Here is a 24,230-nt window from a genome sequence, read left to right on the forward strand (position 1 = left end):
TGAGTGCCAACAAGCAGTTTGTATGAGACAGAAGTTGAGGTGGAACTTGCCAGGAAAATGCCTAAGGTGGAATGAATAGGAACTTCTCTCCCCAGACAGGTAAACATTAGTTTGCTCCCTGGCTTTTGTGGAGCGGGCAACTGCCATCACCTCTTCTGAAAGAGCCACTGTTCACCCAGTGGCAGGTGCAGGCCAACTGTTGTCATGACAACAGCAGGAGAGGCAAGCAGTTTAATTCTAGAACTGATAATTAACTGGGGGTGGGGTGGAGGTGGGGAGAGAAATGGGGGGGTAATTGTTTCAGAAGGGAAAACTTAGCAATTACCAGCCAGCTGCATAGATAAAAAGGCCAGGCACAGATGCTCCAGCCCAGCATGCCCCTGGGATTCAGCACTCATCCCCTCTGGTTAGGAATTTTTGATAAATGAAAATGAAGGGTCGAGTTCCCAGCCAATCAAGACTCTTTAAGGTACCAAATAAAGAAAGAGGAAGTTACATACGCTGTAAAAAGAAATGCAGGGGGCCAGATAAATGACTACCCTAAATGACATTACCGAGCCAGAAGCACTATCCAAACTCTGCAGGAAGAATTCACGCTTGGAGGTAAAACAGGACCCACAAGGCCTACCCATTGTGAGTTTCTACTTCTGTGGATGGAATGAGGGGAGAGTGGCATATTAGAAAGAAAATAAAAAGAAGACTTACAGAGGTGATGAACTTGTTTAGATCCTTGATCATCACGGCTAGTAGTCTATCAACCCTTCAGAGATTGCAATAGTGAACGTAAGCTAAGCATTCCGCATGGATCATCTATCTCATTTAAGCCTTACAGCCACCTAGGAGGACAGTGCTGTTATTATTCTCATATCAGACTTAGACATGTTCAGCACTTTGCCCAAGGTCACAGAGCTACTAAGTCAATATACTGAGTCCTATTATCCTATTGATTTGTGTTTTTAAAATAAAACCTCTACTACTCTATGGGGAAGACGTGGTCCCAATCTAGAATAATATCAGACTTAAGTAGCTTAAACAGTTTATAATAAAAAGGAAAATAATATTTCTTCTAGTAGAATAAATGTAAGCTACAAAATAAAAATTACTAGATAAGCAGTGTTGGAGAATGTCCTATCATGTGTTTGAGATCTGTCAGACTCATAGTTCACAGATTAGCCCTGTGTCTCAAGCTCTGACCAGATGAATAAGTGTGAGTCAGGATTTCTTCCTAACTTGTTCTGTGGCTCAGGGCATGTTAAGGCTTAGAAGAGGAGATGACATTACACAATGCAAAGTGACTGTCCAAAACTCCTCTAATGATATATTTTCACCAAACTTCCATGTTTTATGTATTGTTCATGGGAAAAATGCCACAGTGTATAGCAAGACCTCCCTGTGTTCCAGAGTGTATGTGTAATGTACATGTGTGTGTATGAGAGAGAGACAGAGAGTTGGCGGGGGAGAGAGAGAGAGGGGGGAAAGAAGGGGGGAAGAGAGAAGGAGAGGGAGGAAGATTTTCCTTTAAAACAGTGAGTCTCAGTGAAAGGAGAAGCATGGTGCTCATTCAGCAGTATTTACAGATCACATACTTTGTTCCAGGCATTGTCTTTGGTGCTCAGAATACAGTTTTCCACAAAACATTCAAGGTCCATGCCCTCAAAGAACATGTAGTCTAGAGTCTCAAGTAAGGATTGAGGAATGTAAGTGGTATGTAATTTAAAAACACATTTTAAAGAAACCCATTACTTCTTCTGTTAAAACCTAATACAGGGAATAAAACTCTCCTAGTTCTTCTGGCTAGTAGGAAAATGTGTTAAAAGATAGAATGCAGGAGAAGTATAGGTTGATAATCACTACTTAAAACTATGAGCTTCCCCTTGATTTTCCAGAGGTTTGACAAACTAATAAGTTGATGTTGCCTTTGCAAGTGAAACAATTAATATCAAAATTTGGGAGCTCGACTGACACAATAATTATGCTGGAAAATGTAATTTTGTCTGCATAATGGAAGTGGGATCATTTCAAGAAGATCTCATTAATGTGCCGTTCATCTACAAAGAGCAATGTAACCTTTCTCTTATTAGATTAGTGCAGGGTCATGATGCAAAAGGCGGTTGGAATAATTCTCAGTCTTTTGTTCTAAGAAAATAAATTAAGCACTGACTAGGAGTCTAGATATGGAAATCAAGATCATTGAAGACAGAAAAACAATGTAGCCACTCATTCTGAAATTGACATAAGCTCCTTTCATTTCTGTAGGTTTCATTCCATTTAGCCATTTATTTAACAAATTATTTCCAATGTCTGCTATGTGCCAGGCAGTGCTAGGTGTTGCAACTATCATAGAAATGAAAACCAAAAATGGTCCCTTTTTTCACGGTGCTTACTATATAGTGATTGGTCTCTCCTCCACATATCAGGGCCATACATCTGTTCTGTGTCTGCTCAACTCTCCCCAAGCTTAAAGAACCAGCACCCTACTAAAAAGATGCATGTCATGTGCAGTTATAAATGGAAATCCCCCAGTGCAGAGCCTTCCCATGTATATTAGACTGAACACTGATTGAGTTGTTGACTTAGTCTTTTAAACTAGGGTTCCGTGGTCCAATAAGTTTGGCAAATGCTGCTTATTTACCCACCTCTTGGAGTTCCACAAGTACCATGGTATAATAAAGTCTTCGAGCAGTCCTGTGATAATGAGACTTATTTACTTTGTTTAACCCAGCATTTCCAAACTTATTGACCGTAAGGATCCTTTAACCCCTATCACATAAATATCCTTTAGAAACAGTGTTCCTCAATTGGATGTGGCTCATCGTCCACTAGATGTTGAGACCTACTGCTGATGATTTGCCATCTAGAAAGAGAGTATAAGAAATGTAAGGCAATATATAGTAAGAGTCCACATCTCTTAGGTTGAAATCTTGTTGTACTCCAAAAAACTAGGTCTTCTGAACCATTTCTCTGCTGTTATTGGTGTAATTTATGTCTAATACAAATGGGAGTGTAGCTATCAGAGGTACAAATAATTGAAATTGGTACACATTCCTGGCAAAAGAAAGTCTAGAGAGGGCCACTGGGATATTTTTTTTTAATTGACATGAAAATGAAACTTGGATGTCCGTGATTCCATTCAAAAATAAAATAGCCATCATAAATAAGTTTTTTGTTCTTTTCGTCTTAATAACATAATTCGTGTCACTTTTTAACAATAAAAAAGTTTTAGTTCCAGTGCATACCAAGCACCCAGCACATTGCCTAGTATGGAGTAGACCCTCAAATATTGGTTGAATGAATGACTGAAACAGACAGTGACGAGGAACATTACTAAATACAAAGCAATACAGAAAAATGTCATTTTTTCTATTTTAAGTCAGTGTATAAAGTGGGTGTATCCTTCTGTTACATGACAGTGCCTCTTACATCTAATAGCTATCATGCCTACCACAGGTTGGGGGAACTAAGAAAATATATATATAAAAGTATTTTGCAAACTGTTAAGTGCTGCATCTAAGTAGTTGTGTTTGTTTTTTTTTTACCAGTGGTCATGGAGGTGCTCAGCATTCTATGTGTCAGAAATTTCCCTGATATGACCAGGCCCTGATGCCAAGTGGATTATACACCAGGATCGCAGTATTCTGACTTACAGACCAAGGGAGGAAGGCAATAAGACTAGGATGTCAGGCCTTTGATAGTACTTCTCTGTCCCTCAGTTTTCTCATCAGTCATCTAGGGGCCATAGCACCCACTCTGTCTATATTAAGGATCAAATGCGATAACCTACATGAATGATAGTAAGATATGCAAATAAGAAATGTAAATGATGCTCTATACCCTTAGAAAGTATAAGCATTAAACAAGCAAAACAGAACTGGATGATACAAAGTTGTCTTTTCATAATGTTATTTGTTAAGACATAATTGTGTTTGTAACCTGAGGTTCATGTATGAGTCATTTAAACAAATATTTATCAGCAATAACAAAGGAAACAAGAAGATTACCCTTGATTCAGCACCTTTACAATTTACAGGGTGTACACAGACATCTCATTTCCTTATTTGAACAAACCTGAGAGGTGGTTTTGCTATCCCCATGTTATAGATGAGGAAATTGAATGAGAGTAAGTGACCTGTCCAAGGTGGCCCAGCTAGAGCTAGGAGTGGCAAGAGTCAGGACTTGGAGTGACGCCTTCTTGTTATACATCCCGTGCCTTTGCTCTCATAGCTGCTTTTGTTCAAAACATAACTCGTTCTCCTCCCTCTCCAGCATGCTTCTGACCTTGACTTCTCCTTCGCAGTAAATGGCATCATCTTGTCTCAGGCCAATAACCTAAGAGTCATACTCAGTATCTCTCTTTTCTTCACATTGCAAATCCAGTTAATCAACAAATTTTGTCAGATTTACCCTCAACTATACATCAAATCCAAGGACTTCTCACCTCCACTCCCTCACTATACCGGTCCGGGCCACATAATTTCTCTCCAAGAATTCTACTGTCGTTCCCTCATTGCCACTGTTACTCATCCTTCCCCTCACTGTAACCCCTCCATTCTATTATTCACATAGATGCTAGAATGATCTTTTAGGATACAAAGGAAGTCATGTAATTATTCTATTTAGAATGCTCCATTATGAATTATATCATGTCTGGAACTTGCTTCAGAGTAACCTGGGGGGAAGAGGACCGATAAAGTCACACAAGATGAGATTCCCACCATCCTCACATCTGCTGCTCACCCCACTGCTCACTCCAGCTATGTAGCTTTCTTACTCTCCTTCAGACAGAGGTCACATTCCTTCCTACTTCAGGGCCTTCGTGCTTGGGTTCCCTTCCACCTGATGCTTATCCCCAGATCTTCACATGGCTCCTTCTCACATTATCTAGGCCTCTGCTGAAATGTTGCCTCTTCAGACCTTCATTCCTTCCTTACCTGCTTTGGTTTTCTGCATATACTTGTCACTGCATGAAAATGTATTTAACTTATTATTTACTTTCTTCCCCACTAGAAAATAAATGTTATGAGGGTAAAAGCTTTGTCTTTTTCACCACTGTACTGTCAGTGCCTAGAACATTATAGGGACTCAGTTAATTTTTGAATAAACAAATAGCTATGCAAAACCTGTTTTCAAAGTTGTAGAGAGAACCCTCGTTTGGAATAGGAAAACCTTAGATTCACTTGATTATATTCTCAGTCTGTCACCTTGTGCAGGTCATTTTCCTGCAGCTGTTATTTGTGAATCTGCCTTTGTTATCCACCAAGAGCCTGTGAGTTTCTGAATGGCAGCATCTGTACTTGATTTTTCTTTATCTCAGTAGTAGGCATAGCAAGTCTGTTACACTATTTGATAACTATATACATGAGCAGTACTTCGCTGTGTTCCAGACTTGGAAAATGACTGACCAGGACTCATGAATCCTTGGCTCTTCTTTAGATAATAATGATCATGGCTATAATAGCGAACACTGATTGAGGTCTTACTGTGTGCCAGGCACTTTTCTAAGAGTGTTATGTGTCATGAGTTCATTTAATCCTTATAATAGCCCCATAGGGGTAGAGGCTGTTAACTATCCCCATTTTCCAGGAAAGGAAAATTAAACACAGAAAGACCAAATAATTTGCCCAAGGTCACATAGCCAGTAAATGATAGAGCGCCAGGGTTTGAACCAAAGCCATCTGGCTGTAGAGTCTGTATTCTTAGCCAACTCTCTCTACTGCCTTCTCAAATCACCACTGTAGGCTTACACTGAGGTAGGTAGGTAGGTAGATAGATAGATAATTTAGTAAATAAATATTAAAAAAATGAAAGTTCACCCATGTACACCTGCTCTAAAGAAGAGTTTTAATCTAAGTATTCCAGGCTAGTTTCTTTGCTCTTTTCACTTAAAGCTACACACATGCCCTGTCTGCTCTGTTTGAGCCTTCTGAGAAGGGTAGGGCTGCAGCAGTGAGAGCTTTGGATGGGGCAAACTGTGCACTCAGGACTGTGGAGAGATTTGGGCAGTGCTCTTTCCCTGTCCTTGGCAAGTGATGGGCTGCAGAGGTGCTTTCATGTCAGTGGCCACCCTTTCAGCTGCAGACTTGTGTCCCTTGTCCATGATGAGGTTGGAGAACCTGTCTGAGCCAGCAGTAGTGCAGGCTGCTTGCTGTCTGGAAAAGCAGGGTGCAAACTCAAATGTATCATCCTGAGATAGTTCCCAAAATAAACAGATTTTTTGTGCTGACTCTTGCTTTTCTAACTGAGGCCTGACTGTTTCCTCTTTCTTCCCTTAAAACAATCTTTCTAGAAGGCATTTCTCTTCCTCCCTGCCTTTGAGTGATAGGGCTGACATCTGGGAAGAAGGAAGTGATCTACTGCTTCAAAAGTTATATCTCCATCAGACCTGAAAGCTGTTTAAAATTCAGTCTTTGCCTCTGGAGCTCTTGAGTCTAGGTGAGGAGTGCTCAAGCCAGCCTTCTGACTCCCTGAGAACTGGAAGTAAAAAGGGTGAGCTCTTGTCCTGAATCAACCATCATCAGTCAGTAAAGAAGTCTTTAGGAGGGAACCTTTGCCTGCAACCAGGGGGAGATGGCAGAAGACAGAAGATTATATGTGTGTGCTACCCCATTATATGTAAATAAAGGACTTGCACGTCATGGATTCTGGTATCTGAGGGGCATCCTGGAATCAATTCCCTGTGGATATCAAGGCATGATATAGTATATGAAATAATCAGACAGCTTTAAGATAATACGTAATTAAAAACTGAATGTGTATTTTAGACTCCAGCAGTTTTAAGAGTTCTCAGAATTAGTGTGATGCACTGGTTAAAGAATATGGGCTTTGGGGTCAGAGGTTCTGGGTCTGAATTCCAGCCTCATCACCTACTAGCTATATAACCCTAGCCCTGCTATTTAAATTCCTTAGGCCTTGCTTTTCTCATCTGCAATAGGAAGAGGATAATAGTATCTAAAATAAGATTACTGTGAGGATTAGTGAGATCATTCATTCAGTTAAAAAAAAAGTCTTCTGAGTGCCTTCTTTGAGCAAGGCCCTGTTCTAACTGGATGGGTACGTAAGTGCCCCTGAAATCTCAGTGACAACAAACATTTACTTCTCTCACATACTGCATGTCCACTGTGGATCAGCTTTAGCTCTGCTCCCTTCTCCTTCATTCTAAGGCAAAGTCTAAAGAGCAGCCCCTGCATGGGACATGCTGGCAAGGGGAAAAGAGCAGGGGCAAAACGGTGCAGCCCACCCCAGTGAGCAGGGGATCACTTTTGAGGCAAGTGAGAAGTGACTTCAGATCGAGAGAAGAGTCCCGAAGGTCCACAAGATTAGAATATCGTTGCTGTGATTCACATGAAAGATCTTGAAGTTCTAGGATTCTAGGCTTGGATTAGAACAGTAGCAGTGGGGAGAAAAGAACAGGTGGGGGAAACGTGGGTTTGGGGACTGGAGAGGACTTAGTGAGTGGCTGTATTTGAGAAATAAAAGAGAAAGATCTAAATCAAGAGCGCTGGCTTCCAAGCCTCGCTTTGCTGCTACTTAGTTATATAAACTCAGGCAAGTCATTGAACCTTTCTGGGCTTGAGTTTAACATTTATAAAATGAAAGACCTGAATTTGATGTGACCCCTGAGGTTCCCTCTAGCCCTATCCCTCTCTGGCGCTAAGACTCCGGAGTCTTCGTCTTAGGAGACCACAGACTACTGGGAGTGATGCTAATGGGAGGGAAGGTTGGCTTAGAGAGAAAGATGTTACAATGACTCCAGTTTGCATTTGTCTCAGCCCATTGGGTTGTGTGCCTTTCCTCTTTGTCTTTGCTCGTAGGTCACTTTCTCCTTGAGTTTGTTGTGAATCCAAAAAGGAGATAGAATTTATTTTTCATCTCCAAAGTGGGGTCCTTGGGAACACATAGAGCCTTGAGGTCATGGGACTAATGTAGCCTTATGCACAACGTTTCTCCAGCATCTTTTGGTATCCTGACATCTTTCTACACTTCTTCCAGTGTATTTCATGTTATGATAATACCTTCACAATGTCAGCCTGGGTGTCTGAAGACAAACCTTATCCTCACCCACCACATACCACATATGCACAGAATCAGAAATTTCTGCCACTCTTCCTCCCTCTCAAGGGAATGCTTCTGCCTCTTTTATCCTTTACTCACTCCTTCCCTTGGGAAGAGGAGTAACTTGTCTGATTGGTGAGAGTCTGGTAGTCATTTGGCCTCTCTTCTCTGTTGTGCAGGGTTAATGTGGTAACAGTCACTGCATTGAAAAAAAACAACATGGCCGTATCTTTCTTCTCCTTTGCTTCTTGGATCACTTGATTCAGGCAGGATGGACCTTCCTTGCCCTTTGCTCTCCATAAGCAGATTAGGAAGGAATTGTCTCTCCTGGTCCCAGGTAGGTCTTTGTTCCAACTTCTCCATCAATGACTAGGTGAGTAAGTCAAGTTGCTCCTTCCCTGGGATTCAGATAACTTTAATTTAGTGGGAGAGGTGGCAGGAGGCACCTACTGTAGCCTTGAAATCTCAGCACTCTACTTTATTATTTGGGTCTCCACTAAAAAAAGTAGTACCTTGATCATAGTTTAGCTTCTTAAGTCTCTGCTCTCCTTGTTTGAAAGTGGAGAATACAGTGAACAAATGACACCATGGGTTCTTCAGCAGAACCCTTTCAGCACCACCTCACCCTTGTTAATGGCTTCCTATCCCCCTCCCTCAGCTTTGCCAGTAGGAAAGTGCAGTTATTAAAGAGGTGAGTGTTTCACCGTGCATCATAAGAAGTAGTTTACAAAGCTGAGTTGCCAACAACCCGTGTCTGCTTGTCCCATTAACTTTGTTTCCAGGAAACTCAGTCCACCTCTATATCCTGGCATTTTAACCACTTCAGCCAAAATGCTGGGTTCAGCACTTTTTTCATGTGGTCATTTTAGTTAAATTTTCAGTATTAAATTAATGGTACAGTCTGAGCTCACCAAAGATGAGAGCTGTACTTAACGGTTTGAGGTGTTTAACCTCCTTCCTATCCCCAACTCCATGCAGTGTTTTGCAGTGCAACTTTTCAGCAGGTATTTAAATTCTGACATGCTTTTGGTACTTTTTTTGAAACTAAAATTATAGGCTAGCTCAGTTGAAATGGTTAAACACAATTTGTGTGCGTAGTTGTAACCTCAGTTGATTTGTTACAAAAAATTTTTAATCTTAATTACTGTTTCCAGGAAGTCTCCCATGAGGCAAAGTTAATGAGCCTTGATTTATTCCACCAGCTTGTAAGTCAGACACTGTGCGAGGCACAACAGGGTTAAAGAATGAGCCATGGGCCCTGCCCTCAAAGCACTTGTAGTCCGATTGAGAAATGAGCAAAGAATTATAATATACCAGTGTGAGAACCCACATAGATGTGTGAAGTGCAATGGGAAGCAGAATAAAAAGTAACTAATTCTTCCTAGGGAATCAGAGAAGATTTCACAGTTGTTGACCCATTTGAACCAGTACCCTGAACAGAGCTATACAACAGTAAGTTGATTGATGGCAGGTGGAGAATGGACATCATAATTGTACACTCTGTAACAAGGGAATTTTGAACTGTGGTTCGCGAGGGGAAAGTATGTACTGTATCACTGTTTAAGTCCTCAGCGTTGTGCTTTATTTTATAAGAAGAGAGCTTTGCCAACGCTTAATCCTTTTCATTCTAAAAAGAGTATAGACATCTAAAAAGAGTATAGATATAATGGAAATAAACTTGGAGTATTTTGAGGCAGCCATAATACAGAGTCTTTTCAACTTTGAAGACTCATTCATTCATTCATTCTCTCCTTCTCTTTCTGTATGATCTAAAAGAAAGATTTAAATTTTTTTTAGCCATTTCTTACTCTTTTAGTTGTTCTGTGATATAACTGTGGCTCCTGTTTCTTATTGTATTAATCAGAGACTATTTGATTGTAAGGAACAGAAATCCACCCACACTTGCTCAGATAACACAGTGGGGTATGGAAAGGCCATGGTACATTTCACAGGACCCAATCAAAGGAAGTATTTCTGTACCTGATGGGCATAGGCGTGGGAATCGGTTAAGACCAGAAGTTGCTCTCTCAGTCTCTGTTCTTTCTTTGTCTCTTTCTGCTTCCTGCTTTACTCTCCACCCCACAGAGCAGCATCCTCTGTTTGCTTTCCTTATAATTTCAGCTTGTCCTGGCAGCTTTGGCCCCTGCTATATAGCAGTTTTCTGATGCAGGATTCAACATTGCCTCACCACAGTCCCAAGAGAAAATATAGCCAATTCATGTCTATTAATTAGCTGCCCTTGAGTTAGGTGGTCATGCCTGTCTAGTCAGTTACTGTAGGGAAGGTTGGGGGGCAGGGAGGCCGAGGAGTCATGTGGTTTGTAGGGCTTCTCTTCTCCCAGGTGGGGGCAGGCCAGGAGGGTAAATTGGAAAAGGTAAGCGCAATTGAACAATATTCTGCTCTGAGACCCTGCAGAGGCAAGCTAGTGTGTAATCTAAGATGACAATTTAGTTTTTCTTAACACAGTTTTTTATAGTTAGACAACAGAGTGCCCCTAAGTGCCTGTATCTCTCGTTCATCCCAGAACAAGTTCCATTTCTTATACACCTAGCACTTCACAGATAAACAGAATAGTGCTCACTCAACTAGCACGTGGCTCCTAACAGCACCCCTGTTTCTCATTTGCTGTGGCCTCTTATAGGTCGGGTTAATGAGAAAAACCATGAATTTGAAGTCACGGGAGTTACTTCCACCTCTTACTAATTTGGTGTCCATAAACTAGTTCCAACTTCTTAGAACCTGTTTTCTGATTCACAAAATGGGGCTGACTTGTGCCTCCCCAGCCTGGGTGCTTGTGAGGAGCACATGTAAATGTGTGTTGAATGATTTTGTGAGAATGATTTTGTGAATAATAAAATCATATAGTGATGAGTTCAGTTATTAATACATATGTTAGTGGTGGCAACAAAGAAGCAGTTTTTTTGTTATTTAGCAAGAGGTACTAAGGCGTAGACCCTCTGGCATCTGCTCACCTAAGGCAGGGCACGACTTTAGGCAAGACTCATAAACACACCAGCTCTAATTTCGGGCTGTCATCAAGCACTTGGAGTTCCTTGGATGAAAGGTGTAATAGAAGGTCATAGGTGTGCTCCTCCTCCATCAGTGTGCATGTCGTCATAGCTCCTGTTCATGATAGATGACCTTTTGTTTTGTTCATTTGTGAGCTGGAACTATTTTAATCATCATAATGGTATTAAGTGGGCTGTTACCTGGGCTGCTTCTTTTAATTAGATGGTGATGGTAAGAGAAAAACATGGATCACAAATTATTCCCATTTTGCAAATAAGGAAAAGATGCTAAATAATTTATTGACCTTCACTCAGCTACTAAGCTGGAGAGCTAGGATTCAACCCAATTCTGTTTGACTCCAGTTCCCACGTTTTCCCACTATGCCTCACTGTCACCAGATCTTAGAAATCTACATGTTTAATTTCTAACTGGGCTCTTCAGACCCCAGAAGGATCTATGAAGATAGAAATAAAAGTCTATGAACTATTTTCAATATTTCAAAACTTATAGTGGGAAATCTTACATTTAACTGCAACAGGGCAGAGTTATGTTAGCTGTTTTCCCCCCACGGTGACCTAATTTGTCAGTTATTGATTATTTAATTCGTGCAAGAAAACTAATTAAATATTCAGAAATGTTGTATGTTAGACAGAGTTTCAAATTCTGAAACCTTTGGAGGGTACGTGGGGATCCTTGGTGATGAAAAGATTATGAAATATAGTCTAATTCAGAAACCGCAAACTGATGGGTCATCAGCCAAATCTAGCCTAAGGATATGTTTTGTTTGCCTTATAAAGTATTTTTTTCAATTTATGAATTACTGACCAGCATTTAAAAATTGAAAGATTTCACGTCAAAAAGCAGATTTTTTTCAGCTTCTTTTGGAAATTCAAAATTTCTGACAATACTGGATCTATATTTACCCATGACATTGACCAGCTGGCTCCTTAGATGGGGTATGTACTTTGCAATTTACCAGACTCCACCTGGCCCAATTTATTCACTTCATTCATTCATATTACCTACTAGGCCCCTGTAAGCATTTGAGTCTCTAATGCCCAGGCTAATCCAGTCTCCTCATTTTGTTGCTTGGTTATAGAGTAAAACCCATTCTCTAGCTATAATCACTCACACATTTTGTACCCTGTACAGTTTTGTGTCTTGGGCTTCTTCTTAAGGTCTTTCATGCAAACTTGTCTATTTGTCTCTACTACATCTTCGCAAACAGGAGCCACATTCTCATTATTGTTTAAGGGGGTGGGAATGCAAAGAAGAATAAGATGGAGTGCCTACCGTGAGAAAGGTCATGTAGTCTAGCCTTGTTTCTTTTTAATTCAGGAATGTATCTAGGACCCTGATAAGTACCAAGTGTATTTTCAAGACCTGCTTGCTAGAGTATTGTGAAACAGAATGGGGTTGGTGTCAGAAAGACCTAGGTTAAAGTACTAGCCACCATTAATTGTCCACATAAGCAATTTATGTAAACTCCTCAGTTTAGCTCTCTTGTCTCTAAAATGGGGATAATCATAATGCCTGTGGGGTGACCTGATGCTCATAAGGGGTTTGGCACAGTGCTTAACATTTAATAACTGCTAGGATATAGTAACTCTTACTACTAGGGCTAAACATGCAGTTGGCGCTCAGTCCATGCATGTTGAATTAACAAATGAATGGGTAGAATAAATTGAGTGTAAGGAATTACGTGTGTTCAAACAAGTAAATACCTATCGAAGAAGATGTCACCAGAAGTTTCTCGAGCAGGCCTGGAGACCACAAATTTTTGATGGCTTTGAATGTGTGCTTTTGATGACACTACAAGAAGCACACGTTGTGGCAGGATCAGTACCCAAAGCTCTTTAAAACAGATTTATAAGCTTACCTCTGTGAAATAGCATCAGCCTCAGCTTAATGTAAGTTGATGTCAGGTTGAGAAGAGAGGAATAAATTTCTAATAATCTTCCAGAGTAGACTCATGCTCAGTGTTTTGAGAATATACTCAGGACTTCAAAGTTGGCCTGTGGGCTAACCTCCGTGATACAGCAGGTTGACATTATCTCCGTGCAGAATCATCGCGGTTGCTAAGGTGACTGCTAGAATGGGAAAAAGCATTAGACCACTTTCCTGGGGCTCCTGGACTACTTCCTCTTCTTACAGCCTTAAGGGACAGGCAAAGGGGGACTAACTTATTTACTGTGTGCCATCGCTGTCTCATTTAATTGTTATACTGATCTTCTGAAACAATTTACCATTCAGATGACAAAACTGAAGCTCAGAGAGAGTAAGGGACATGTTCCAATTAGTAAAGTGGCAGAACCAGAACTCTAGCTCTTTCCGTAACTCCACATAGCCTCCGAAAGCTAACCTCACCACCTCTAAGGATTCATGATAGCCCTCAACCCCATCTTCATCCTCACTCCCAAAGGGAAACTCAAGTAAAGGGCAGCAAAATGGATTCACTGAGTGAATACACACTGTCCGTTTTCTTCTTATTCATTTTCAACACAGTTTATTAAGCACCTATATTATGCCAGACACAGCTCTTGTTGCTGAGGATACAGGGCGAACAAGACAGATGAGATCCCTTCTCTGGTGGAATTTAATTCAAGTGGGAAGAGATAGACAAAAAACTTGTAAACCACTAAATAAAGAAAATAATTTCAGATAGCAGTGTTAGAAAGGAAATGAAACAGGGTGACTCCATAGAAGGGAGCTGGGGAGAAGAAGCTGCTACAGATAAGGTGTTCAAAGAAGGGCTAAGGAGGTCACTTTTCAGCTGAAACCAGACTGAACAAAGGGGCCAGCCAAGCAAAAATGGGCATGGTGAGCATTAGAGGCAAAGGGAACGGGAGTTCAGACTTGAGGCTGGCCACTGGTGACTGTCACAGGGAGACCACTTCACCTTTTAGACTTTTTTTAATGTAATGTGCCTAATAATAGAACATGTTTCTGATTTATAATCTGAATCATAATGCATTTTTCTGGATATTTTGCAATGGGATTAGTAATGTTACTTCAAGAAGGCTGTGATCTATATAAGTAATGGAGACAAGCTGGCTTTATTGGAAGAGAGAGGACACGAGAGTTTACATCTGTTTCCTGCTGGAGAACCACATACTTTAGGCTCAGCCTGAGGACCTGCACACTGTGAGTCCAAGGATGGGAAGGACACAGACGGCAGAGACAGCAGGACGCCTCCAGAAGCTGCAGTCACACAGACAGAGCTCAAGACACCTAGGAAGGGAGCTGCTGGATGGTGTGGACATTTATTTTGGTGCCAAATAGCATTTATTCCCAGGATGTCTTTGGTTATCATAAGGGTAAATTCTAAAACAACAAGGAAGGAAATAAAATTAGTTTTGTGTAGATAAGTATGGACTCAATAAATACACAGCAGAAAATAATTTAGGAGGCTGGAATAAGGGAATGTCATGAACTCAAATAAGGATCAAGTAGAATGACTGAAAACGGTAAATCACTGTCTAGATCTATGCTTTCCCAACCTAGGTACCCTGAAAGTAATAATAGGAATTAGAAAGCTATTTGCAGTGTTTCAAAAATATGAATGGATACTAAGGCTACACAGGCTATCATTTACCTCATGCCCTTTCAGGTCATTCTTTCGTTGTTTTATTCAGTATTTTAACAAATCCTTAATGAGTTATCTACTGTGTGCCAGGTATTATGACAAGTGGTACGAAATTTTTTAAATGGCTAAAATAGGGATCCTTGCTGTTGAGACATTTTAAGCAACTGGTGGAGCAAAGAGACAAGTAAACGGATCATTACAAAGCAGTGTAACGTGCACTGATAGGGGTGTTATGGAGTGCTTTGAGAAGTCCAAAGGGTGGGAAGAATGTGAGGGATAGGGTCTTGGAAAGCTTCCTAGAAGAGATACTACTAAACCTATGCTTAAAGGATATATATAAATTAGCCAGACGGGTCCAAGGGAATGAACTCCTTGGCAGAGGGAAGATCATGTACTTTATATATATGGGGCTTTTAATACTCCGGAGTACTTAATGCACTGTATTGGAATTGTGCTCAGCTTTGAGTAAGAGAGAACTCTGGTATCAGTAGCTTAAGCAAACAAAGGTTTATTTGTTTCACATAATAAGTGTGGAGGGAGGTGACTGCTGGCTTTGTTTCAGTGGCTAATGATGTCAGTACTGCCATGTGCCTCTGAGATTCCCTGGGCTTTTCCTTCGTGATTGTTGCCTTATGATTGAAAAAGGGCTGCAGCTTTGGGTGTCATATCCACGTTCAAGCATGGAGAAGGGGTCAAAAGAAGGGCCATGTCTGTATTAATCAGAAAAGTAAACGCTTTCCCAGCACACTGCCCCCGCCCACCACCGGAAGACTTATCCTTCTGTGTCAGGCTTGAACTGGGCTCCTTCCATGTCCCCATCCCGCCACTGCAGTACAGGCTCGGTATGCACATATTTAACCCTTCCACACTCCAGAATAGAACGCAGCAGGGAGAGTGAGTTGAGAATGACTAAGTCAGCCAATCAATAGCACATGCCAAACATTCCATTTCATGTGCTCTTCATAATAAGCTCACGCAGTAGGGAGAGCAGGTGTTATTAGCGCCACTTTGCAGAAGAAGGAACTTGGATTTGGAGATTCAGAGAGCTAGATGGTGCCTGAAATCACAGAGCTGTGCATTTATTTCGTGATAACCAGAAGAGAAAGGAAAGCTAATGTTGATCATACGCTTATTACCACCAGAGCAGCTGAGCACCTTACATACGCTCTCTCATGTCCTCCTCACCTACCTCCTGAGGTAGCTCTCCTCCTTTTAAAAGTGAGCAGTCTGGATATTGACGTAACTAAGGGGATATTGACATGACTTGCCCAAGATCACACAGCTGGCATATAGCAGAGCCAGGATTCAAACCTCAGTTCTCCAGAATGTCAGCCAGATGCCCTTCTCGCCTCTCCTGCCTTTAAACTATCGTAACTCTCTTCCCATGAATCCAGTGGGTGTGCCGTCTCACTGACATTGCCCAGACCTCACCCCCCGTGCCCCTCTTACTCCTTTTATTTGACCCACTCCTGTTTCTTCATTATTGCTTTTATGGACACAGAATCCAGCAACACATTATTTCAAATGTCCTGCCATTAGGAATGCATTTCCTGTCACTGTAATAGCACCGACCATAATGAATACATTTTGTTTTCTGTGTAGATGTCACTGGTGTTTTCAATGCTCCATTCTAATTTATGTGGGTAAATGAATAAAGTATTGCCCAGGCTCCCATTACTCCAGAGAAAACGAGGGATGCCGTGTGTGTGCATATGTTTTTGCGTTCACGCAGCAGATAGGATGTTTGGGTCAGAATGAATTGTGCACCAGAAGTGGGAGTCAGGCCCTTTCCTGGAAGGGCACGTTGGAAGTAATGTGCTGTGCACATCAGCACACCTGCACAAGCAGGTTTCCTTAGGCATAGAAGGGCCTACTTAATGGGCACAAATTACAGTCAGGCGTTGTTAGAAAGGCAGAGGGAAAGCCTTGCTGATTGAGGGAGCCAGCTTTGGGGGTACCCCAAGATCTTCTTGCCTTCATGTGCACAGCCAGCAAGGTTGATATGCTTGGTAACAGCAAATCACCCCATCAGTCAGCCACACATGGTCACAGCCTTTTTGACTTTGAGGGTAAATAGTGAGACAGGCCAACCAGGGAGCAGAATGTGCTCAGTTTGGGGTTAGTTATGTGACCTGATCTTTATGATGAGAGTCTGTCTATGAAGTAGAGGGATGGTAAATAGTCACAGAGTCTGAAATGCCAGACTGTGGCAGAATGTAGCCCCTTCGTGCAGAGAGGCTGGGATATTCAGCTGTGCGAGAAACGGCCTCCCCTATGTTTGAAACAATACGTGGGCCGTAAGGTGCCAGACATTTAGCCTGCAGCCTGCAGGGGGTTCTTGGGGTGATATCTTTTTAGATATATCTATGACAAACATATCCTTTCCAAGGCTTGGGATCTCAGCCCTTAAAGGGTACCTGGAAGATAACCTGGGAGGCCCAATATTGTGAGTCCTCATTCGAAGGTTCTAGAAATTAAAAGGAGGTGATGTGGTGGTTTACAGAATGTAAGAGTATCCTAAATTTCTGTAAAATCCTACATTTTTATACCACACCTATTCCAGCTAAGTCTTTTAGATATGCAGGAATTGCCCATTAATAAAAATTGGCTACTCAGTTTAGGATTACTGACTCAGTGATTGCAAGGCAAATTAAAGGAGTAGAGGTTGCAAACTGAATTTAGAATGGGTATGGGTGTGTGCATGTGTGCTTGTGTGTTTGTACACACATTTGCAGTATGCAATCCATTAGGGGGTCTGGAAATGTTTGGGTTTGCCTTTAACAAAAAACGGCAAACAAGACTCTAAAATTTCGCTTGGGGGAGAGCAAAATGTCTTTCTAGGTCTCTAAGTAATCTTAAATCTCACCAGCTTTTTATTGCTGAAAATCTCTATCAAAAAACTAGGCTGTGGAATTTCAATGTCTGTCCTTCTTTGTTTCCTCTGAGTCTCTGGAGGTTTAATTTTTACATACTGCATCACCTGACTCTTCTGTCAATACCTGAAAGACAGACTTGAGAGAACTAGTTTCCTCAAATCTGCCTACAGGTATAAGCCCAGTTAAGACCAGTGCAATAACCTTAAAGAAGTTATTGTTCTTTCCTTCCTTCATGCCAAAAAGCTACTAGCACTTGTCCTACACTGAAAAGCCCACTATTTTACAGGAAGTTCTGTAGAACCAAATATACTGTTTGGGGGATTAGTTAAAACGCAAATGAATCTAGCTGTGAGTTGAATCTCTGAGTCCCAAATTCTCCATTCTTGCAAATTCAAATGACTGGAATGGCTTGCTGTATCGTCTAAAAGAAAAGCGGTAAAACAGTAAGAGAAAAATCGTTCACCATTTCCTCAGGGCCAGTGATTTGAAGCACAGTTTCCTTTTGCCCTGGGGCAGGGTTTAGTCCTGCTTCAAACCTAGAAAGCCTTTCTGAAAGGGGTGCAGAAATGAGGATGCAGATAGAAGCTGTCTCCAGCAGCAGTGGCTTCAGGTTTCCATGGACAGAGAACAGAAGAAGATGCAGTTTACCACCAGAGCAGCCTTGAGTACAGGAGATTAAAACCCACCAAGAACCTCTGGGTCTTTGTGCCCCTGTTGGGGTCAGAGTGAGGAGCAAGGGCGAGGACACAGTGTCAGCCTGATTCTCCTTCAGTTCGCTGCTCCCTGCTCGATTAAGATGGCTGGTAAGCCAGGGAACCAGCCTGAACTGCCCTCCCCAGGAGCTGCCCATCTTAAGAGAGTTCCTCTAGCAAATGGGCCTTCAGGGGACTATATAATTAGAAGCAAAGCCATTTGCATTAATTCATCCTACACATGTCTTTCCCCTCCTAAAGTGCTCAAGGTTCCTGCCATATGTGTATATAGCATAAGTTTCTAGTCTCTAAATACCTGTGCTTATAGTCTGCTCTAAGATGACTGAACAGAAGGGGAGAGGACCAGCCCCAGAGACAGTATGTCTCTCTTTCTTCAACTCAAGTTGTCTGTGCTTCCACTGCCATTCTTTTGTTATAGTTGTTCTTAGGTATGAAACAAACTCAAGATTTAAAAAAAATTTTCAACAATAAACAGCATCTACTGAATGGGAACAAATTGATGCTAAACCTGTGTATTTTCCAAAACTGTTGATCTGAAATAAAACAGAAATTACAATAATAGCTGTCATTTATAAAGTATTTACCTTGTGCCAGATATAGTATTAAGGCTTTTAATAAGGTGTCTTATTTAGTATTACATAGGTTTTATTAGACCCATTTTACAGATGAGGATACTAAACTCAGAGAGGAAAGTGACTTTCCCAAGGTTACCTTATCTGCTTATCTCAGAACCAGTCCTTCCCTTTTAGATGGTTATTGACACCTAGAGATTGAAGAAAGACTCCATCACAGAGACTCAGTTAGCCCACTTAAGACAGATAGGTTTACTCTTCCTTTAATCAGTGGACAGGAAAGGCCACTGTGCTCTACAGACCACCCAAGCTAGTACCTAATTAATCCAGGCGTAACAACAGGTAGGTCAGAATGATACAGACTTGGCAAGGAGTCACAGCCCAATATTTTTTTTGGTAGGAAGAATATTGGCTTTGCAGTCAGACAAACCTGAACTCCAAACATGGTCGAGCCACTGACCTCTCTGAACCTCAGTTTCCACATCTGTAAAATGGGGAATCATAGTGTCTTCTTCACAAAGATGCAGTCCAAATTGGATGAGAGACTGTATGTTAGAACCTATTATAATACATGCTCATTGAATAGTTTTTTAAAAATACATAGTTACTTAAAATGTCATTTTACTCTGTATTAGCAAAGGTTTCCCAGGCACCCTGAAGTGTTTTGGCCCCAGCAGGAGACTGGTTGAAAGATACAATGTTCTGTAGTTTTCCTAAGGAAGCCCCATTCTTTAGAACCAGTTTGCTTTTTATGGCTTGTTTTCCCCTCCAAGGCAGGAGGTGGGCTGATGCTTTCCCTTCTGCCTTCCCTATACTATACCTCCCCAAAGTATTCTCTCATCTCCCTCTTGTGATTTCCTTAAGTGCTTTTAATGGTTGCTTGACACTAGACAGATATTCCCAGCAGGCACACAGTTTATAATCCCTGCTTGTTGCTTGATGTGAACTTGTGGCTGACCTCTGGGAAAGCAGTGGGGACTAGAGGAGGGAGCCAGGCTCTGCTCCAGCAAAGCAAAGATGATGGGTCCCAGAGCAACTGGCAGGCAGCTGGAGGAGTGGCTCCAAAGATTCCTCTCACACCTTTTGCCACCTCTATCCAGTGTGGAAGTATAATCAGTAGAGGATTATGGGACAGGTAAACTTCCACATTCTTAAACAACACCAACCCAAAACAAAACGAAAGCAAAGATAATGAACACAGGGCAGCTTGAAGTACATTTCTGCAGTGTCTGTGTTATCACTGCGAGAGGCGTGCGGTGCCCTTAGGAGTATCCTGCCTACACTGGAGCCCACCAGCCATTATCCCACGGCCTGACCCCCACCCCAGGGCGTCTAGACTGCCTCCCACTTTTTTTAGCCTTCTAATTCCGACTGTCTTCACCAAGGGGAAGGTGATTGACGTACAGGAAATGGAGGAAAAATGCAAAGCCCTTATCTTCATTTCACAAGTCTTAGACACAAAACTGCTAATCTGAGTTGTGATAAGTCGCAGTACATGCCTTTGAGGGGCTGCTCGCTATCCAGAGGAGAAAAAGGCAAGCCTCACACCCCGTTAATAGCACCACAAGAGATGCCTGTGGTGGCGGGGATCAATGCCAGGGAAATGGGTTTCACATTAAGTGCTTCGTGCCCAGTCTTGTGTGACTTTCTTGAACCTTTCAGGCGCTTTGACCCGAACCACACAGCCAGGACCGCCTTCCAGTGCCCATCGTGTTCACAGCCTCCCTCCTGAATGTTTCAGTCCTTCCCACCTTGCATTCTATTTTCTAGCCTTCCTGGACCTTCTGAAGGTTGGACTTTGTAATGAATGATCCTGTTTATGGACGTGGCTCACTGCTCCAGCTGCCACTCTGCCCCTCTAGCCTTGCCTCCGTGGCAGTTTTCATGCATATTCTCTTAATTAGGTTGCTCCTATCTCACCTGGTCTCACCAGCCCTCAGGATCCTGCATTTCTACCACTCCCCCATGAACAGTATAATCGCTAAGTTCCCCTGGGGCCTACAGGCAGGACCCAGACTCTGAGAGTCTGAGGGGGAATGATGAGTAGTCTCTGTAGGCTGGAGGGTCATCACACCCTCATGAAAGACGTAGACTTGAAGGCTGGTATGATTTGAGTAGGGAAAGAGAAAGGATATCGATATTCCAGGCTGGAGCAAGAGAGGTCCTTGTTATGACTTGTTAGCAGCTGTTAAAACCGTCAGTGTGAAGGAGGAGTTTAGAAGTGGAGCTGCCACAGAGATTGAAGGATTATCTGTGGATTTCAGTGCTATTACTGTTCTTTACCAGGGGAGAGGGGAGGGAGGAGTTGGAATGAAAGAGAAAAAATAAAGCCTCTGGTATGGAGTTATGTCAGATTCATGGAGTTATTCTCCTTTCCTCCTCCAGACGAGTTTTACGTTCTTGTGCTAGGCCTCATCTGAGAGTCTCATTTTGACCCCTAGCAAGGTTGCCCTTTACAGCCACATGTGACCATTCATGCCATTTAAAATGAGTAAGAGTTGAGTGGGTGATCATATTGTCTTTCTTATAGACCAGTGGTTCCAGCCTTGGTCCCCACATCCAACCCCGTTTTCAGAGCCCATCCTCGTCAGTGGGCAAGAAGAAGCATCTGAGTATCCACCAGAATCCTTCATCCCACCAGGCTCTGAGCAGAAATCAGACTTAGATCATAACAACAATAACAAAATGGTAATTACTGTGAGGTAAAGGATGTGTTAACTAACCTTATTGTGGTAAACATTTCACAATATACACATGTATCAGATCATCACGTTATATACCTTAAATTACACCGTGTGATATGTCAGCGATATCTGAGTGAAGCTGGTGAAATAAAAAAGAAATCAGGCCTTCAGAGAGATTGGAGAAGCACTTTGAGAAGGAATAGAGCTTTCTCTTTCCAGCTGAACATAAAACAGGTAGTTCCATAGGCTTTTCTTAAACTCTTATATACAGAATTATCGTCTTCTTTTTAACTTCTTTTTTTTCCTTTTGTATAGATTTCAGCCAAGGGACCTAAAAATAATTTTTAGGGAGGAGTGGCTTTATAGTCTCACAGCAAATGTTTTTTAATTTAAAAATAACCCCTAAAGGAATTCTCGCATCTTTTCCCCAAAGTGGTGAGCTGAAATATTTATTTTGTTGTCATTCCCCGCCCCCGCCCCCTGCCCCTAAGACCCATCTGTGCTGGGCTGGGTGAGGACCCTGTGCCGTGTTTTAAGTAGTGAGCGGGGGCAGTGGGTGGGAAAAGAAAAAGGTCTATGCACTTTTGTTAACTTCTCATGCTGGTGTAGAAGAGCCATCTGATATGCTTACTGTTGTGTATAAACTTTAATTCTGATTGGAACTTTGAATGTGGAGCCTGAGAGAGGATCTAATCCAGGCAAGAAGAAGGGAACCGAGCCACATGTGGGGAAAGTTGGGTACGTGCAGGCACTGTCTTGCGCACCATTTCATGACAAGAGCGGTCCCTTGATGAGCATTTACCATGTGCCGTATGCTCTTACATTCATGAAAAACCTGTGAGCCATGGACCCTGTTTTACAGATGAGGAAACTGAGGCCCGGTGGAGTAAGTTTTGTCCAGGGGGACCCAGGTAATAAGTGGAAGGACTGGATTCAAACCTTGGTTTCTCTGTGCCCTTCCTGCGCCTCTCAGTCTGAAAGCCAGGGTTGAGAGTCTGGCAGCAGGGAGCCATCTAGATTGCTGGCAGACGCCCCTCAACTACGCAGGCCTAGAGGGTGACTGGGCCTTACTCGATACCAAGGGGAACATCCCCCTGGTGCCTGGTGGGGTGTTTGGATTGTCTGCTCTGGCTGAGCCCTATAACTGGGCCAGTTGAGAACAGTTGCTTTCTGGGTATTATAAATAAATCTTAATGACACCTGATTTATGTTGAGACTGAGCCATAAACAGGTTCTTCTGCAGATGCATGAAACAGGCCTGAAGTGGTAGGATTATGTCATTGGAGTGTCACAGCAGAGCTGGCTTCAGGAAAACCTAGGAGGAAGGCAGAATGTGTCTTTAATAATCTATCTGCTTCCCTCATTATCCTATACTTATACCCTAGTCCTGGTCCTTTACAGAGTATTACTTCTTTCTCCCCAGCAAAACTTAACCATCCATCTTAACCCATCAGCTTCTGAGATGACAGCTGACTCACCCAGAAACTCACGTGTCCTCAAGCGGCTTATGGTGATCCCATGGCCTACTCTTGTCTTGTAATATCTACTGATTTTTAACTCTGGAGGCTAAGCCAAAAGTGCAGTACCTTAGACTAAAGGAACGACTTTGGTACGGTCTTTACACTCACTGACTTATGCAGAGATCTTTTGAATGTGACAAAGGCTGGACTGCTTTCTGCATGATGCCGTGTTGGGTATATGTGATTTCCTCCATTGCCTAGGGCAGCCCTTTGAGTCAGAGCAGTGGGCTTTGTTCAGTCTTGTGACTGGGCAATGGCATGCAAACGGATGTAGACCTGTAGTGTTCAGTTCCTCTTTTCTCACTTTGCTTTGGCTCTCCCACTTGGTGTATTCATGTGTTTTGGGTCATCTTCCTCTCTTCTGGCCAGACTAGTGCCCTCTCTCATCTGACAGCACTAAGCTGGAGTCCAAGGAGAGCCTCTGGTAAGACTGGCTGAATGCACAGTGGATGTGATATTCATCTCTTTGGCTGTCTGCGTTAAGCAGCCTTCCTCCCAGCAGGGGCAGATTCCTACAGTCCAGACCTGTTGGCTGTATTATAAGCTTTTGGAATATTGGGGGTGGAGATGGCTTCCTTAATTTCTTCTCCATTTCCTGGGGAGACTCATGACAAGAGCATTTACTGCAAGGGCAGGGATAGGACAGAGTAGTAAACAGGCAGGGAACCGGGGCGCTATCTGAATGGTTCCCTTACACAAACATCTCCTCTGCAGTTACACTCATCTCAGAGAAAATGTGCTGGCAGAGATGCCTGAGTTATTAACTTGGCACAAGAAACCTCCTTGTAGTTTCCTGTTTCCCTATTACAGGGCCCTCTCATGTCCCCAGCCTGGGCCTTAGACTCTTGGATAAGTGGGTCTGGCTTTGGCAAAGAGGGAGTCCTTGGCTCTGCTTGGGAGCAAGAGTCCGTTCACTCCAGACCCCCAGCATCATACACTGGCACCTGCATTCCTCTTCTAGGCTGAGTCTCAGATTTGTGCTGATGATGTAGTCACATTTGAGCAGCCTGACGCCTGCCTTCCCCTGACACAGGATTTATTTTGAGTTACCACTGGGTGTTTGGTTTCCCCCCTTGACACATCTGTTTGTGCTGCCTTGGGTAGTGTCACACAGACCTCAGGCTGAACATCTTCAACATAGCCCTTATTCACATTATGGAGTGTTAGCAATGTGGTAGATGCCGTATGGAGCCCTGACACGCTTCTCATCTCCTGTTCTTT

The 24,230-nt window shown here is 42.4% G+C and overlaps 1 protein-coding gene across 3 annotated transcripts in view; it reads left to right on the forward strand.

The window, feature by feature from the left end:
- Positions 1-24,230, forward strand: part of TRIM44 (tripartite motif containing 44) — a 108,936-nt gene that overhangs the window by 70,633 nt on the left and 14,073 nt on the right. Inside the window, exon 5 of one of the 3 annotated variants that reach the window (XM_029208373.1) lies at positions 3,540-3,657. The exons of the other annotated variants lie outside the window; for them this stretch is intronic. Coding sequence (XP_029064206.1) covers positions 3,540-3,585 — 46 coding nt within the window. The 3' untranslated portion in view covers positions 3,586-3,657. Of the gene's footprint in view, positions 1-3,539; positions 3,658-24,230 lie in introns of those variants that run through there. 3 annotated transcript variants of the gene reach the window in all.

Source organism: Monodon monoceros, unplaced genomic scaffold (assembly GCF_005190385.1).
Source record: "Monodon monoceros isolate NGI ecotype Baffin Bay Population unplaced genomic scaffold, NGI_Narwhal_1 Super_Scaffold_7, whole genome shotgun sequence".
Taxonomy (NCBI): domain Eukaryota; kingdom Metazoa; phylum Chordata; class Mammalia; order Artiodactyla; family Monodontidae; genus Monodon; species Monodon monoceros.